The sequence below is a fragment of the Triplophysa rosa genome, linkage group LG2, assembly GCF_024868665.1.
Source record: "Triplophysa rosa linkage group LG2, Trosa_1v2, whole genome shotgun sequence".
Classification (NCBI taxonomy): domain Eukaryota; kingdom Metazoa; phylum Chordata; class Actinopteri; order Cypriniformes; family Nemacheilidae; genus Triplophysa; species Triplophysa rosa.
This window is the reverse complement of record NC_079891.1, coordinates 2799270-2819028: the sequence shown is the minus strand read 5'-3', so window position 1 is coordinate 2819028 and position 19759 is coordinate 2799270. Positions and strand designations below refer to the sequence as shown.

The window sequence follows — 19759 nt, the reverse complement described above, 5'->3', positions numbered from 1 at the left end:
TAAGGTAAAAGTGACTGTTGTTGCCTAGACGACATTGTGACCATTAAGAATTTCTTCGTTTAATATTTCTCATGTTTTCATTCAATATTTACAAAAGTTTTATTTGATCCAATATGATCATTGTTTTTCAAAAATCATGTTTTTTATTATGTTATCATGCTTTTCTTGTGTTAGTTTTAGTTTAGTTTTAGTTGTATTTTGTTTAGTTATTATGGCTTAAATCAAAACAAACCAACTGCAGTTTGATTGATATTAATTGGAATGCACAATAACAAAACATGATTTTTGAAAAAATGTCAAAAATGGAGTTTTTGGAACCAAACTCTTCATTTATTAACTAAACGTACTCCCGCTTGCCATGAATTGTGGGTAACATCAGCCGTTAGAGTGTGCACATCTCTGCACTTAAATTCAAACTAGAAGCAAACACAAATTCTAATTTCAAAGACTATTTTGGACGGATAGAAAGCGAAACGGGATTAACATTACCAAACAAAATCAAGTGAGCCCAACCCAGAAAATATCGACCACATTTGCTTATTTTTCTGTAAAAATAAAGTCACAAAACTGTTACCTATGAATAAATATGCTCCTTTCAAATACTTTATCAGGTGTCATTTTTCTTTCAAACAGATCAATGAGCTACACGCAAAGGATTGTGGGATATCACAGACCCAGTACACAGAATCTAAAAGCAACACTGACACAAGATGAATTAGTTGCTTGTGCCAGTTTAGTTTCAAATACTTCGTGCAATAGCTCAAGAGGAAAACCAACGACTATTAGTCTCACCGTCTGCACTAACAGCGTTTATAAAATGACAGAATAAAGACATCAGCGGCCTCTCTAATATCACAGTATCATGGTTATGATGATGATGTGATAAGTAAATGCAGCCGACGGCTATGAGCAGCGGATGAGATCTTTAAACTGTCCCACAAACGCTCGATGTTTACACTCCACAACCCATTAATATGATACACGACACACAAATGATGTAGAAGTGTAACACACTTCAGAAGACTTTATCCAAGACTCTAAAACAGCTGTGTGCTTATTAAGATGTCATGGCCAGACACAGATATCTGTTTATAGGTATTTAAAGGGATAGTTCACCCAAAGATAAAAATTCGGTCACCATTTACGAACCCTCAAAACCTGTATGAGCACAACTGAAAATCACAGACCACTTCAAATGTCACAAGCATAGCCAGGTTTTAAAGTGCGTTCTGACCTGTGCCATGACGTCATGGCTCCAGATGTCGGAGGCGAGCGTGATGTGAGCTTTATTGATCTCGGACTCTGAGGGTCTCAGCAGGGTGGGACCAAACACTGTGGCCAAATTATGCAAGGACATCTTATTCACCGGCTCTTTCTCAGCCACCCTGAAACAAAAAGACACGACATCAAACATTTCACAGTTTGTTATTGGCCCGGTTAAATCTTAGGCGTGATGTGTGCAGTCGGCCAGCAGGTGTCCTCAGCGAACAGTACAGTGTGTTCTGGGTACTGTGTTCCTGTGCCGTGATTCGGAGTTCTTTTAAAGTCGAAAACCCTACTTGTTAACAGATTGGAGTAAATCCCGGCAGTTTTTACAGTATTAAAAGCACAGAACCCTGGGTATTCATGACGCCAACTAAACTGTCTCACCTCTTCAGGTGTTCGAGCAGGGTGAGGAACGTGATGAGATTTGGGTCCGGTAGTGAGCGCAGCAGATGCATCATGCAGTTTTCCTTGGCTGCGGGATCTGACAGGGCTGTGAGGAAGACAAATGTCAAATTCAGGTTTTAATAATAAACAAAATAAACAATAACCGTGAAGTTAAAAAAAACATTCTCAATTTCAATTTCGGGTGAACTGTCCCTTTAAATAACTTCGTTTGAATCATAATGTGATTGATATAGATGGCAACAAAGGTGAAAGGTCATACCAATGCCCTCCATGAAGGCCGGGTACAGCCGATCTGTGAGAAGAGGTTCCGGCAGCTCCCTGAAATACAACTTCAGCGTCCCTGCTATGGCATTAATGTCCATATCACTCAGCATCATCAGGATATCTTTGGTATCTGAGAAAGAGAGTAAATGACACGAAGCGGTCATAATAAATGCTGTTAGCGACACTCAAGATTATAAGTATGACATAACGTTGGGTATTTTGTTTTATGTTTGCTGACTATCCTGCTGTTGAATCAGTGTGTGTGTGTGTTTATAATAGACGCAGCTGACAGCTGGAGGGTCCGGCCCTGTATGGCCTTTCCCATAACACTGCTACTGTTTTTACACAGTGACACACAGTGACCTCATATGACCACAGAGAAGACTGAAAATAACGGAGAAAGACTCAAAAACAGAATATTAAGAACAAAACAACCATTATTTATTTCATACCAGACATGTATGAGAAAGACGGACACAAGAAAACCAAGTCAAGTGCTCTGGGGTCTATTTGTCGATGCACTACAATTTAAAAGTGTTGAAACTTGGCTGCGATGTTTTTCATGATCTTAAAAATGATTTAATCTAAAGGTGTATGCTTATGGTAAATATTTGAAATGGTTTTTGTAGATAAAACGGTAATTGTGTGTATAATTTCATAACAACACTCACATTTATTTTTTTTATTGGATGACTCTAATTTTTCAAATAATGAAAAAGCATCCTGTAAGAGACCACAATACGCTGAAATTCATTTAATACTGTTTATAAAACATCTCGTGATGAGACCTCATATGAAGCTGATTGATAAAATGAGTTACTACTTTGAAGATGCTAGAATATGAGATTTTATTTTTTTTAAGATGCTTTTAGGCAAAACATAATTCCTATAGTTACAATTAAGTTACCATTATTCTACAATGTGGAAATCAATATGAAAAAAAAGTGATTCAAAACTTTTTAATGGTCAAAAATGTGATTCTTTTTTCCAGCACTGCTTAAAGTTGAAGATTTCAGAAAGTATCGAGACCCCTGCAGTGTGTTTCAATGCGTTTTGTCAAACTGCTTTTTAATGCAAGAGCATGCTGTGTGACTGTGAACCTCTCAAATCTTGTCCATACGGTGTTGTTAAGTGCTATTGTTTCAACACAAGTCATTATGTGGTGTTGATGCGTCCCCCTTTAGTCCAGAAACAACCACACACTTCCTATCCTCATTTCTCACATATTTGTGTCACGCAATTGTGATCGATTATTATTAGTTACTGGATCACTCGTATGAGGACGTGTGATTGGCTGAAAAGCTCTTACTGGTGTCAAAAGCGGCTTTGAGAGCCTGGATGTCTGTGGCCACTCCTGAGATTCTGTAAATGCCCACTTCATCAATCCCTCTCTTCTCCACCTCCTCAATGCACTGACGCACGATGTAAGGCACCTTGGAGCGCTCGCGCCTGAGCAAAAACACGAAACATTGAACTACAAATGATGGAGAGGAAAACGATCAAGGCACGTATAATATTGAACAGGTCACATGAATGTTGATGGCTCAGAACTTTACTCACTTTGTCACGACGCTGATTTTGACTCCAAACACGCCGCTCTGTTTTTTTGACGGCGTCCGTTTTAAGCTCAAGTCTCGACTTGTAAACTTCATGGAAAACTCGACTTTGATCTGATGAGAAACAGCACATGAGCATCACACATACGACACGGGAAACTAACAAGACAATAATGAGGGAGTATCGACACTGTACCCCGTTCATTTCTATGACATCCATGTGCCAGTTTTTGGACTGAACGGTCTGTGGGTCCAGCTGGAGAGGGAGAGAGAGAGAATGTTAAATACACAGTTTGGCTTCATTTAATTGTAACTTAATGCACAAGAACATGTACACTGAAATGTAAGTGACTTTTAAGGACAAGAAGAGTTTATAATGTTATGATCCAAATCGATTTTTGACACAGTTTTTGTTGTTGTTGCTGAAAAGGACACAACATCTATTCTGAGTTCCCAGACCGTCTTTTCTCAAAAAAAAGAAAAACATTCCTGGGAAACTCAGAGCAATTTTTTCCTTTGCTATCATTGAATATGTGTACAGTAAACATCTGATAAAGTTACTCTATGACACTCCTGTATAAACAAGACAGCACGACTGCAAACGTGTAAAGACAAAAATAACACCGTGCTTTTAACATTCAAGACGCAGAAGTTTCCCATGCCGCAAAGAAGATGGATGATGAGAACGGCTCTCTGGGGAAGACCCTCCCATCTCTAAAACTAACCTGTCAATCAAACACACACAGTCTCTTTTCATCCCTCGTCTGTGGGATCACTTCAACAACACATTCAATTGATTTCCATAGTACGTCATCGTATTAAAATATCACAGTACTTTACATTACTTGGTAAAGAATGCTAAGCTACATGTCCACAAACACACATGATGCTTTGTAATGTTTGGTCAAATAGATGTTCAGGTGTTCAAGCACAGAAAGTTTTCTGCTCTTTTTCTCTGCTGCTGATGGGAGAGGAACACAGTGTTCTCTGGCACTCTCTCTCTTTCTCGAGTCAAGTGCTCGACTGCGAGCAGATCCTGCACGGACGCTTCATTCAGAGAACAAAACCATGAAGAACATGATACGAGGTCATCCGCGGTAAACACAGTACTGTAGATGCGCGCGACAGAAACGTTGGTATTGTTTCGCGCACGCACGCACATTGTTGGTTCCTCTGCACTGCACAAAACACTGTCTGGAAACCTTTTTCATACACGGAGCAGGTCATATTTGCAGTCACGATTACAGACCTCTGTTTGATCAAAAACAAGTCAAATATCTCATTCCTCCACTCCTCCAGTAAAAAAAACTTGCCACCATGCCCAACATACAGACGCACATGCATAAATGCAAATTCAATTAAAATAGGAACATAGCACTAACAAGCGCAAAAACAAATATATTTGTCCCATTCTAAGCCCGATTCACATTTCGCGTCTTTTCCGCACGCATATTAGTTCTTTTAGATGTAGACGCGCGGCAGGCGAGTGCAAATAGGGGGCAACGCCGTCGCGACGCACATATTTTTCTAGGCGCGTCGGCACCGCATCGAGATGGAAAAGTTCAACTTTTCGGGGTCATTTGAAGAGAGAAAGCAGCGCGGCTCACGTTTTCAGACGTGAAATGTGAATCGGGCCCTATTCATTTCAAGGATTCAAAAGAATAAGCGTACAATGGCAACAGCACAAAAATAGCTTTGTTCATACTCTTAAAACATTGCATTCTGCTTAATAACATACTGACAATGCTATTTACTGAACAGACCAACACAAGGTTGAATTGTATAACAAAGCTCAGCAACATCATATATCAATATCAATAGCAATATCAATATCTCTCAATGACCTGATGGCAGCAGGTACGGCTTGTAATCTGTCTTGGCATGTAAAGGAGAAACTGTGTGTTTGGTCTGGTCGGTGATGTGGGAAAAAGACCGCAGAATTTACATATGGAGTGGAGGTCAAACTAATGTTTTTTTGTGTGTGTTATGATGCATTAGGATATGATACAGATCAGACTGATCCAGGCTTTTCCAGGAAACATAAATGAACATGACGCCAGTAGATTGCTCATGACAAAGATCGGCACATGACTCATGAGTATCATCATCATCATCATCATCAACTACTAATCTTGTTTCTTGCTCTTTATACTGTATATGTTGCTGGGTAGACAGTTTTTAAACTTATGGCATTTTAAATGACACTTTTGACTTATATTTCTCCCAAATTTCAAAGAAAAATCTTGTTTCTATTTGCATTTATTTGTAGAAAATGAAAACTGGAGAAACAGGTGAAAATTCACTTTTAATCAATACAACAGTCATATTTCTACATGTATTTAGGAAAAGTAAAAATCAGTTTCATGCATCTTGTCATGCTGTCAGTCGTTCACATTGCTGTTTGGTGACTTTCTGTCACTCCTGAGGTTTGATTTTGTTGAAATTCAACAAACACTGGACTGGAATGACCACAATACATTTAGAAAGGCTGATTTGAAATGTAAATTGGGAATGGTCTCTTAATAAACACAGAAAGTTTTTACCATATGACATTTGCGGTGTTGGTTAATATGACTACTCTCTAAACAAATGCTAACAGACAGGCCATTTAGAAATTCAGCGATCATAAATAATAAATACTCTGTGCAGCGTACAATAGATGTTAACAGACGTTCAACACCAGACGCTAATGCTTTCCTTGGTTATAAATGTGAACCAATTTCGACTAACAGATACTAACCATCTGCTAAAACTGAACCACGAACGTTCACCTGAACACATTAAGTAAAAAATTGCACAAATCATCGCAAATAAAACAAAGATGAGAGAATTAGCCAATGAAACGCAGAGAGCAAAGACTACGGGGAAGAAGTTTGGAATGGCCTGAGCCATCATCTCCAAACCTCCAGCATCACCCTCTGACCCTCTCTACATCATTAGCCCAATAATCAGAGCCCTGTTCAGGATGTGTGGGGGTTCGCTCGCCCCTCGCAGGGGTCTGGTGTCTTGAAATTGCCATCGGAAGATTTATGTGAGGAACAAAAGCAGCATTAGCATATAGCTGGCATTTAAAGGCCTTTACGGAGGAGCAAGGTTCATCAGCGCTTCACTTATTAACTTGTAAAGACCAGAAGCTCCATTTGTGAAGGCTGGACAGAAGATAGTAAATGAGCTCATCTCCAGAGATTAACATGTTCTTCTTCTCATGCATAAATCAAGTCTTTCACACATCCTTCTGTTCATTATATTCCCTCTTTATCTCCAACATATTCTGCAGGTGTGTGAATGCCTGTAGCTACGAGAAGCACTGCTCGATTGAGCAATGTGTCAGAATGCAGTAATGTTATTGATAACAGGGATTGTTTAGGGGGGCTCATTCCAGGTGAAAAGCACCTGCATATGGCACGTGTTTCTGGTCTTAAAGTGGCTCAATAAAATGTTCTTTTGTCATTTATCAAATGAATGGGAGTCTACGGAGGCCAGACGCTGTGAGATCATTCATGACCATATCAAAGAAAACCACATAAACACACAAAATCAATTACAAACACACACACGTTCTGGGCAACACAGACTCCTTCAATATTCAGTCATGTGTGAGAGAGCTATTTGACCATAACAACATAATACAAAACAAAACACACAACACAACATAACACAACACATAAAAAATTAATATCATATTTTAATACATTCTTTTAAAGCATACTTTTGATTGAAAATTGATTGAAATCCATCACGATCCCACAAACCCCTGCCGTTCTATCACCAATTCCTCGAAGTTCACAAATCCGTGGTTGGGTAACCCCGTTGTGCCCTTTTTCCTAGAGTGACAGTGATGTATGTTACAGGTCCAGGATCAGACGAGTACAGTAAAGCCGAGGGGTTTTATCTGTAATCTGTCTCTACGGTCAGTCCCGGGTCAGTGGATCAGTGAGAGTATTGGACTGACCGAGCAGACGCAGAACGCTTTAAGCAGCCAGAAATCCTACGCACATAAATTACTGTTCAGAGTGCTGGCAGGACACATACCCCACGTGGAGAGACCTAGATCTCACTTCAACATACACGCACACAACTGCACACATGCAAAACAGAACTAAACAGTTCTCGGCCGCCACTGACTTCCATGGTAGGAAAAATGACAATGGTAGTCAAAAGTGCCCCAGAACTGTTTGCTTTCCTACATTCTTCAAAATATCTTCTTTTGTGTTTGACAGAACAAAGAGATGTATACAGATTTGGAACAACTTGAGGGTAACTAAATGAAGACGGAATTTTCATTTTTGGGTGAACTGTCTCTTTAAGAAGTTCTCTCAAATGTGACGCAGTGTCGCAACACATTAGAAAATGTATGTTTTCCACGTTAGAAGTTCGTTTAATGTTACCCGTTGCATCGTGTCTAGTGTGGCCATGGTGTTGGAGTTTAAATTTCTTAATTCCTGTCATTTCAAATTCATGACTCAATTTAAATTAAATGTCATTTAATTTTTCTCTGACAGACCCATTTCATTTTTATACATTTAAACGCAGAAAGTTCAACTTGAATTTGTTAATAATTTTCATTTTTTTATTTTGAAAAAATATTGTGATACTATTGTTTTGTGATGCCATTATTGTGTATTGTATTGCCACAGGATGTGAGGACAGCAGGTTAAAGTGATAATTAACCTCTAATTTCAGCCAACACACACGCACGCACGCACATTATAGCCCAAACATAAAAACACATGCTTCACATTGTTTCACTGTTCAAACACAAATGTGCCAAAGGCTTTTATGTGAAACTTCACAAAGACACAAAACAATCAACAACTTCCATCTAAACAGTGTGTAGTAACATCCCCATCCCCTGATGAACATCAGACACACAAACAACAGCACACAATACCACTCTTCTACATTACTTCATCTTGAGACCAGAAGATGGATGAAGAGCCAAACAGATGGAGAGAGAATAAAAGAGAGTGACCTTTTGTCGGAGGAGTTTACTGCGCACACGACCCCACAGCCTGGCACCGGTGTTGCCGTGTCTTTTGATGACCGATGGATCGTTCACACAACAGTGCTGTTCAACACGCTCGCACACTGTGTTCAGATTACAGTCCGTCACCACGATCTCCGTCATCCCGACTGCGTTCCTCTCGACCCGTACGATGAGAAAGAAGGGGGTGACCCCCGAAACACAACAGACTCCTGGGAAATTCTTCTTAAGAGACCTGTCTGTTGGGTTTCCACGAGATACAACTCAATTGATTCCCAACACAAAATTCTCTGAGGATGGAGCGAGTCTAAAATGATTTAAACTGAGGCGATTCGGTTAAATAAAAGAGTCATTTCTGGAAAGTAAACGTAGTAGACGTTTCCATTTTTGTTCTAGATCCTTCAGTGTATGAGAAAGAAACTGTGCCCTCCGTCTGCATCTCTCTCCCGCGGCTCTTAACATCTGAGCTCCAGCACGCAGACACGCAGAGGAAGAGTGGGAGGAGAAAAGAACCGCGTGAGAGAGAGAGAGAGAGAGAGAGAGAGAGAGAGAGAGAGAGAGAGAGAGAGAGACTGCTCAGAGGTGAGAGAGAGAGAGAGAGAGAGAGAGAGAGAGAGAGAGAGAGAGACTGCTCAGAGGTGAGAGAGAAGACAGAGAAAGAGAGACATTTTCTCAAAAGAAACCCGCATAAAGACAATTAAACCTGTTTAAGGTTCATTATGGTTTTGCGACATTATTTTCTTCACAATTAAGCACATATGCTTTCAATTCTCATTGAGAAACAATGCAGATAAAACCATTATCACTACTATAATATACCAAATGTATACTGTTATAGTGTATATTACACTATTCTTGATTATTTTTTAAGAAAAACACTTCGACACTTGGTTTTCATTTTGTTGCTTTGCGATAGGTTCCTGTAGCCCCGCCCATTGTCAAGTCTCCGTGGTCCAAAATCCAGCACCAATTTATGCTGAACATCACAAAAACCTCTGATTGGTTGAGATCGTGTCACGTGACCGTACATCAAAACTCATCCAAATGAGGTCAGAAAAAAAAGAACAATAAAGGAAAGAAAGATGGAAAGAAAACTGGATTACAGCAAAAAGTGAGGAAATCGTAACCTTCCAAATCATCGTAACCTTATATTTTCATTGAAAATATAGATTTGAACTTTGATCTTTGGGTGAAAGGCATCTACTGTATAAACACACGCCAACATAAAGACCTGAGACCTGACGTGACCCACCACCAGACCGTTAGAAAGCAAACACACTTGCCGAACACATTTCATCATCTCATAGACTCGTTGCAGAGCTCATTGTGTGTGTGTGTGTGTGTGTGTGTGTGTGTGTGTGTGTGTGTGTGTGTTTGTCATCTGCGCAGTGTGTCGCTGGAAGCCCGAGGCTCTCGTGTCTAGCGTGTGTGTGTGTTGTTATGTAAGCAGGAGTGGGATTCAGCTCCATCTCCTCATGTTCCTCTCCTGAGCCACACAGCTTCCCTACCTTCTCTCTCTTTCATCTCTCCACCCCAATCTCATTTATATGACACAAGCTTGGAAAATCACTTTTTGTGACAAACATTGCAGGTGGAACGCCACCCGCCAATCAGCTGAATGACCATTTAGACCAGCTAAGACCAGTTTGGACAGACCGTCGTGAGGAAAAAGTTTGAGGTTATGCAGCGTGTCGTCACAAGCGTATCTCTTTTATCTGCCGTTCATGTGTGCCAACCGTACAAAAACACGCTTTGACTTGATTGTGTGATGACTTCAGTGACACACGTGTACGCAAGTGTGTTAATGCCTTAAAGCTACAGATTACAGTTTTATCTCGGGCCGCCGGGCGACTGATAAAGTGCGAATTAAAGCCACGGCATCACCGCCTCGACTGTCCTTGAACACCTCCTACATTTTTAGAGGAAAATGGAAGTGAGAATTGTTGCGAGCCAGATATTCAAACAAAAGAGCCGAGCGGTGTCAGTCATATAATTCTGGATTAAAATGCGTTGGTTGTTTTTGGCAGGAGGGCACGTAGGAACGCTGCGACTTGGTCTTTTTAAAATGAAGATAAAGCGCAGCGGACCCGTTCGGGTTGTGCGTCATCCGTTCTGAGGAAAGAATGTTTGGGAAAACAAGAAGCCACTAGGGAAAACCGTGGGGATGCGGAAAACGGGTTTAAACATGTTTGGGCGTAAGAACAGAGTGCAGCAGAGTCGCTTCTTCTGAGGAATCGGTTACAAACGTGGAAAACTACAGCAAAATAACGTAACAAATCAGTTGAATTAGAGCATATAAAGGGAAGGATAAGTGGAGATGAGCGACAGTGATGCTCATTAAACAGGTGAAGGAGGACAGACTCTCTGTTCTTCAGCTTCCTTTGTCAGAGACCGGCGGTGTACGGCAACAATGCGTGAGGGAGGGGCGTCTTCATCCGACAGCGGCTGCTCTTTCAAGTTGACGTCGGCGTTTCTTTGAAGCGCGTTTGGCCCTCGAGGTGCATGTCTTACGACCTGAACTGTTCAAATAATCACACACACAAACGTAACCTCAAGTCTGGTTATTCATGGACGTAACGACTACATCTACAGCAGACATTTTGAGCAGAACCACACACACGCGTGCACATTAACCACACTGGTCCATTTCGAGATTTCTCTTCAAAGTAATGACATGCGTACTGTTTGGACCGACTTCACAATGAAGGGACTTTATGAGAACACAATGGTGGCGTTTAACATGCGACAACTCCAAAAAGATCTCAGATCTCGTCTGAGGAAGCTGAACCGCATGTGGTGATGTCATAGAAGCATGTTTTAAATAGTTTGGATGTAGGGCCGCACGATCATGGGTCAAATGATCGTCACGATTATTTTGCTCAAAATTTGTATCACGGTTAATAAACACGGTTATTTCGTCAGTTCAGAATAAGTTTTTAATTTCATTTCAGCATGTTTATTAGGCCAATACTTTACAGCCAATGAATATGTTATAATCTATAAAGCACGCCATCAATCATCTAAACGCTCCACCACAAAAATGAACATTTTGTGACCTTCAGAATGAAACCTTGCTACTCTATTTTTGATTTTTTTTTGTATAAATCGTTCCCATTGGTCACCTTTAATATTTGTCTGTGGGTTTTGCAAAAAAGTATACAAATATTAAAAATGCAGTGAATTTTTTTAGTTCCTGTAAAACGATACAAGCTTTGCGATGATTTTCTGACCTTATTGGGAGTTTCGTGCTTGCTTTTAAAACATGAATATGCTCAATTAATTGTGGGAAGTATAAATCGTTATCGCGATTAAAATGCGATTAATCGTGCAGCCCTAGTCAGATGGACACGATTCCTCACAGAGAGACAGAAATGTAAATTAAACACAAGATATATTTGAGCATACGTTACCAAATAATGTTTAAGCATAGACAAAAATACACAGGACCTTAAAGAGGACAATAACTTCATAGATAAAAATGCCACGAACAGGAACCGAGTGGTTTCATATCATCTGCAAAATGATGCTAGACACTTTCTTTGTTTTACAAATGGTCATTTTTTGTGAATGTTTCCCTCACAGATGTCCTAGCACAGGTGTAGTTCATCACATTAACTATACACATGTGCACACCATCATCTTTTGTAACATGTTTGCCTGAACGAGTGCCCTTGTTCTTTCTTTCACACACACGCTAAAGAAACTGCTTCATTTGAATTATTTAGCGTCTCTTAGATCTCCTCAGAACTGTGACTCGTGTGTTTATATAGTATCCAGTTAGTCGCCAACGTCATGAATCTTAATGTTTTACAGAACGAGAGTTTTCCATTAATAATTCTAAGCTCTTGGAAACTCGGCCGTAACAGTCACGGCCAAATTCTTGCGCTATCATTTTTACGGGGTGATATGAATATTTTGGACGAGTGCCATCCTGAAATAAGAACGAAGAGAGCAGGAATGATGAAAAGTGTATGCGTTGAGATGTGTGTGATCGTGCAGAGATTTGTGATGTGATGGGAGACAGGAGGGGGGGGTAAAGAATGGGCTGGATGCTGCATGCACAGTTCAAAGGACCAAGTACTTGGTTCTACCAGCACCATGGTATGACCGTGGTATTTTTCCAAGGACTTTTGAATGGCGTATTAAAAACATAATACGTGGATATGGTAACGACTACTACAAAATATTACCATCTGGTACCAAATCTGATACAAAGACACACTGTGTTTGTGAATCACAGAGATGCAGGATGACTACAGAAGGGCGGTGGGGGCAGAGAAACAGGACGAGGTCTTGTCTTTCATGTGAGGGGTTGAGGGTTGGGGTGGGTGTGTCCTGGGGGAATGGGAGGGGGGCTTAGAGTGCATTAGCAGAGCCGTCTTTCATGTGCAGGAAGCAGAGCACATCTCACATCAAACTCGCTGTAATGAGGGTTTTAAGAACAAAAGCAACACTCCACAATTATCATACATCTCTCTCTCTGTGTAGCACCTGAGGGGCACAGAAAGTATTAGTGCACCATGACATATTCCTAGATGATGCTGGGTTGCCGCGGTGACTGTGTTAGCAGCATTATAAGCGTTTTAACTGAATCAATATTCAGAGAAGTTCATTTTAATAACAGCTCCTCTGATGCAAGCACCACGTGATAAGCCGCAATAAATGTAGCGGATTACAGTTTTCACAATTAACCTAAATCACCACGCAAAATACAGTACACACAGCTCACATGCCGAACACATGAATATTGCCCCAGTTACATCTCTCGTTTCATACGAATGAGAGTGTCAATGATTAAGAATTTCAATGTTTTTTAGAAAGGGATTCTAGGCGAATCTTACAAAAACTATCTGGGTCACAATGCACCACAAAAGCAGAAGAAAGAAATTATATTTTGCATTATTTTCTAAAACCATTAAGATCTCGTTACGTTATTTTTATGACAAGCGCACTAGGGAAAACCTTCCTGGCCATTGTGTCTTTAAAAATTAGAAATCAGATGGCCTAGTGGGCAGTGCTCGGACATATTGTGTGACATATCAGTGCCCGAGTTCGAATCCCGGCTCGAGGTCATTTGCCGATCCTATTCCCTATACTTTCCTGTCTTCTCCTATCATACTGTCCTGTCCAATAAAGGCAAAATGCACCTAAAAACATAAAACAATTAGAAATCAGATGGCCTAGTGGGCAGTGCTCGGACATATGTGTGACATATCAGTGCCCGAATTCGAATCCCGGCTCGAGGTCATTTGCCGATCCTATTCCCTATACTTTCCTGTCTTCTCCTATCATGCTGTCCTGTCCAATAAAGGCAAAATGCCCCTAAAAACATATTAAAAATTAGAAATCAGATGGCCTAGTGGGCAGTGCTCGGACATACTGTATGTGTGACATATCAGTGCCCGAGTTCAAATCCCGGCTCGAGGTCATTTGCCGATCCCATTCCCTATACTTTCCTGTCTTCTCCTATCATACTGTCCTGTCCAATAAAGGCAAAATGCCCCTAAAAACATATTAAAAATTAGAAATCAGCATACATTTAATTCCACCATGTAGAAACAAATTGTGTCATTGTTATATTTACAAAAAATAGACATCTTTTTTTATGAGAAATGTTGCAATTTTTTGCTTTACATTTTTTGAATTAATATAACAATCTATAAAAATATACAACACAAATCCTGTATTATGACTAACATAAACAAAACAACACCACTTGGAGACGTCCGCACAACCTCTTCAATCACACTCCAGTGACCCGGAAACCCAACAACCCCCCATGTAGCATCCAAACCTGCTGACTGTCACCCGGTCAGAGCGTCTCACTGCGGCAATGCTGTTAAATATGACTGCTGTAATGTAAGGAGAAATGTCTCTCTGTCACTCACAGAAAATCCAATAACCCTCGCCTACATCAGACACTAACTCATCCATCTGAGCGTGATTCTCAACCACAGACACAGAAAAACTAAACATATGAATGTAGTCAGCTTGGAATGTACACAGCTCAAATCTGATCTCAGATCAAGTCTTTGAAAGCTCCATCAGTCAGCCGCCGGTCTACGGACCACTTAACATCCCGGTGCTAATTCTGAACCTGACTGTCAATTGATGGATGTGCTGATGTGCGAGTGGACGCTGTGTGTGTGCCGTGACCTACTTCCAGACAGATGCTCTGAGAACATTCGTAAGTAAATAATTCAGTTTTAAGAACACGCTCTGTCCGCCAGCGAGAGAAATAAAACCACTGTTCCACAACCTTATATGCGACCTCGCTGTCTATACTTCCCACTTCCTTGTAAACCAGCGTTCTGTCAAAAGTAGTATGCCTCGTTTTTATGTTTTTAACATCTTGTCATCAGCAAACACACAGACAAAGTGTCTAAAAATGGACTTCTACACTTCTACTGTAACACAAAATCACAAAAACACACACAATTATTGTATAAAACATAGCTCAACTGGTAGAGCAACGCTAAGGTCGTGGGTTCGATCCCAGAGACTGTTAAAAGTCACTTTGGACTAAAGTGTCTGCCAAAAGCATAAATGTAAATGTGAAACAATCAGACTCAATTCACTATTTTACTGAAACATACTCAAATCTAAGTATATTCTATATGTTCTGTAGCCATCTTTGAGAATCGTCTGAAAACACATCTCTTCCGTCAGCGATTAGTTCCGACTTCTATCTCTTTTCTATGCTTTCTATCCTTAAAAAAAAAGCTTTGTATACTGTGGTAGGCCAAATAAGACCAGTTTTACTGCGCTTATGCTTTTTGTTGTCCTTATGTTGTTCCAATTGCTTCCATTGTTTCCCTCATTTGTAAGTCGCTTTGGATAAAAGCGTCTGCTAAATGACTCAATGTAAATGTATTCTCTATATCTATATTTATGAAATGTTTTTTTTTTTCTATGGCTGCCTTTTGAAAACCGCTAAATCAAGGCATCTTAAGGGCGGCGTCAGTTTGCTGCCTAATGTTTGGAACCACATTCGCGAACAAAAATGTTGCCTGCGTAGACAGCACACAGTAGTGTTTGTAAGAGAGAGAATTATCTGTGATCACAGTGTGCAAACACAGCCATTAGGCTCTGAAAAGCTCATCTAAACACAATCAATATCAAAGCCGAAAACACAAGCCATACATTCCCATAATGAGCTTTTGCACGGAGGCGCTAACATCATTACAGCAGCATCCTCAGGCACGCGGCGCACATGTAACATGGTTATATCCGTCTCTCACACTAACACGCTTGTGTCGGGGTGTTGGATGATTTCACTCACGGCTGCTGGTGGAAGGGTGAAGTAAAACACAGATAGATGGGTAAAGAGTTTTCAAAACTCAATATAACTCGTTTATGAACGCCAGTTCTTTGTTTCATTAAAGGTCCGGTGTAGGAAATTTAGCGGCATCTAGTGGTGAGGTTGTGAATTGCAACCAACGGCTCACTCCACCCCTCCTTTTCGAAGCATTGTGGTGGCTGACACAGGACTAAGATGTCGTCACATTTTCACTTCTTTGCTGAAGGAGATACATATTTACGAAATGCACTCTGTAGAGCAGTTTTGTCCGTTTAGGGCTACTGTAGAAACAACATGGAGAATTCCATGTAAGGGGACCCGCCGGTGTATGTAGATAGAAATAGCTCATTCTAAGCTAATAAAAACATATGTATTTATTCATTATGTAAGGTCTATATTCACCACTGAAGACATAGTTATGTATATGATGTTGCATTTTTGACAATAGATGCTCCTAAATATTACACACAGCACTTTTAACCACCGAATAAAATTACCAGAACTGGAATCTTTTTTTCTACTAATCATACGTTTTTGTACAATTCACATCGTATCGATTGGACACCTCATGAAATATTGGTTGAAAATACTGGTTGAAATGACCAAAATGCACAGAAACATTTCTCTGTTTGTGTAACGGGGCTACATACAATATGCGTGCAAGATCTCTGGTGTAGTTGATGAAATGACTAACATTCAGTTATAATTTGGAATTTTAAAGTTAAACCTTTTATAAATTGTTACTAAATTGTGTACGTTTTATGATGTCAGTTGATTTTACATGCTTTTTGATTACTAAAATGCAATTCAAGCCAAAAAAAAACGAGAAAAATAAAAAAGGAAAAACTAATCTAGAAAAAATAATAAAAACTGAATTTGGGATTTCGAATTGAAATGGATAGTTGCCCCCAAAATAAAAAAATCATACATGATTTATTCACCCTCATGTCGTTTAAAATCTTTATATGACTCCTTCTTCACTAGAACACAAAAGAAGATATTTTGAGAAATGTCTCAGTGGTTTTGTGTCCATATAATGGAAGTCATTGGGGTTTAATATCGTTTGGTTACCAACATTCTTTAAAATATCTTCTTTCGTGTTCTGCAGAAGAAAGGAAGTCATACAGATCTGGAATGACGAGAGTGAATAAATGATGAAAGAATTTTCATTTTTTGCTGAACTATCCCTGCAACCTACATTGCATTTAGACTACACATTTCTATCAAAATATGTTTTCCAGCGGAAATAAACTAAGCACTAAAGGCCATTGCACATTGAGTCCCAAATTTGCGTACGTTAAAAAATAAATACGACCTCACGTTGTTTCAATCACATTTACACACTGCCTCCGATAGTTTTGTCCGTCACAAAAAAATTTGGACTGGGTTCGATTTTCTGCGTTTTTTTCGCATCTGTAGCAAGCATTTTGACAATTCAGAGACACTGTATAAACGAGCGCCTAATACGAAAAAACGCATACGAAAATTTTGGACTGTATGTGCAAAGACCTTAAGGCTGCAGATCCACGAGGCACTTTTACGCTGCGTGACGTTTCCGTTGAAAAGAATTGAAAAAACACGCCGTACGCCGGCAGAAACACCTTGGTGGACACAGCCCTTAAGCCTTACCCAGCTACAAGATCTCGCAGATGGTCCAGCGGTTATTGCATGTGGTCTATCATCCTCATGTAGTAGATATAACCAAACACTATTCTAAATGTGTACAGTGGCGCTGGTTTGAGTCAGGCCCACATCATGTTTCTCCTTTGTCTCTATAACTCAAAGAAAACTCGCACCAAAACACAGTGCTATCTGATGGAGATGTGTAGTAGAAACACTGCATCATCTCTTTAATCTCACCAGAGAGACAGCTGTGATTTACAAGGACTTTATGAGATGTTCCCCCTGTGCCCGGACTTTTCCCGGGAATAACAGGCATGTAATGCTGTAGGAGACTGCAGAGGAGGTTAATATATGAAGCTGTGGGTTGGGATTTCTGTGGATGCTGACAGATGCTCTATCAGAGATAAACTGCTGTGTCCAAAGCTGCCGTGTCTAACCTGTGAGTGCGTGGTGGGTGACACAAACCCTCTATATGTGTGATAGTTTAACTCAATGTTACCTAAAACTTGGTTTGAAGATATTTAGAGTAGCACGCGTACCACTTTTCTGCTTTTCTGTTCATACAGGAGTTTCAGATTACACACATATACACCTACAAAAATGTTCCCGGAACTAATGTGCGTGAGCGCGGCACGACGTTTGTTATGTAAGACTTACAGGAACCCAAAGAGACCTTTGAGAGATTCAGAGCAATTCATCCAGACATGAAGAACACAGAGTATAGGTTAGCTTAACCCGGGCACTAAAGTAGCTAACCCCTGCTTAGAGGTCATGTCATGACCCCGGAGGTCACGCCCTGGTGACCTCTGACCAGGAAATAGGGGCACAGGACCGGAAATGACTCTAATCTTTGGGGAAGTCCAAGGGTGAGAGGTGACCAAGAGTGTGACGTGTGTGTGACTACATCCCACCTGAAGCCAGTTACGCTTTAAAAAACAAAAAGCAGTTTTGCAGTAAAACACAGAAAGTGAAAAATGATCTTTTACAGTCAAAAGTTACCTTCATTATTGCTACTCCCTCATAAAAACGTGATTAAGATTCATCTTCAATTTCAAGCTGAGCACGTCAACATGAGATAAACTTTGTGAACAGAATACAAGTCTGATAACATGTCTGTGAGTTCCACAGCGAAGACAAAACTTCAAAACGATGAGCTCATGCGGTCTGAATGAAGGACAGATCTGAAATGCGAGCTCAAGACTGTCCAGCAGGTCAGAAAAGATCATCTATTGGTTTGAGATACCCGTTCGCAGACAAAGATTAGGGTGTCACACCCTTTGCATTAAATGTACAACAAGATGATAAACAATACGGCAAAAAGTGACATCATATGGTCAGGACCTAGCAAACAAAGCGTTCAGACACATTCAAATGATATCTATGATATTATCATACGTCATATCTCCCTCCACCAGGACTTGGGTGATATGGTGGGATAACAATCTGCATTGATTCTATTTTGTGAACTAGACGCAGGGCTGAGACTTTGAAGTTGCCACAAAATGACTGTAGACTGTAGTGTTGTTTTGGGTCTTGACCCATCGGATTCATGTTTTTGGGAGCAAAAATGAAATACCACACCACCACATGTCTAAACGCACACAATCTAGAAGCATTAAGTGGATTCCTGTTATGCCTTGCTGATAGAGTTATGTGTTGTTTACAGTAAAGGTCAAAGGTCACAAGATAAGAATCATCCCTGTGGATACTTAACCTACCAACCCAATTAATCACACACACACACGCGCACACACACGCATGTTGGGTTTCCATGTTTTATGGGGACATTCCATAGACGCAATGGTTTTTATACTGTATAAACTGTATATCATATTCCCTACCCCTAACCCACCCCCTAACCCTAACAATCACACACAACTGTCTGCTCTTTTAGATTTTCACCAAAGTTAATTCTGTATGATTTATAAGCTTGTTTCCTCATGGGGACCAAAAAATGTCAAAGTTTTGGATATTGCCATCTTTGTGGGGACATTTTGTCCCCATACCGTAGGGTTTACCCTTCCCACACACTCACACTCGCACACACACACACGCGCGCACACACTCGCACGCACACACTCGCACGCACACACGCACTCGCACACACGCACACACTCGCGCACACACACACAATCGCACACATACACACACACACGCTTTGGTTGACTATCCCCGTGGGGACAGTCCATAGGCGTAATGTTTTTATACTGTACAAACTGTATATTCTATCCCCTATCCCTAACCCTATCCCTAAACCTAAAGATCATAGAACACTTTTTGCATTTTTAGATTTGTAAAAAATATTGTTCTGTACAATTTATTAGCTTTTTTGCCCATGAGGACCTCAATTTTGGTCCCCAC

General features: G+C 40.4%; 1 protein-coding gene across 3 annotated transcripts in view; it reads right to left on the bottom strand.

Annotated features, from left to right (window-relative positions):
- The window catches only part of abr (ABR activator of RhoGEF and GTPase), a 113626-nt gene that overhangs the window by 1470 nt on the left and 92397 nt on the right, over positions 1-19759 (bottom strand). For all 3 annotated transcript variants that reach the window (XM_057354170.1, XM_057354178.1, XM_057354187.1), the window contains 6 exons: positions 3688-3747; positions 3496-3605; positions 3245-3384; positions 1931-2065; positions 1651-1756; positions 1235-1385 (listed from right to left, as the gene is read on the bottom strand). In XM_057354170.1, coding sequence (XP_057210153.1) covers positions 1235-1385; positions 1651-1756; positions 1931-2065; positions 3245-3384; positions 3496-3605; positions 3688-3747 — 702 coding nt within the window. The remainder of the gene's footprint in view (positions 1-1234; positions 1386-1650; positions 1757-1930; positions 2066-3244; positions 3385-3495; positions 3606-3687; positions 3748-19759) is intronic.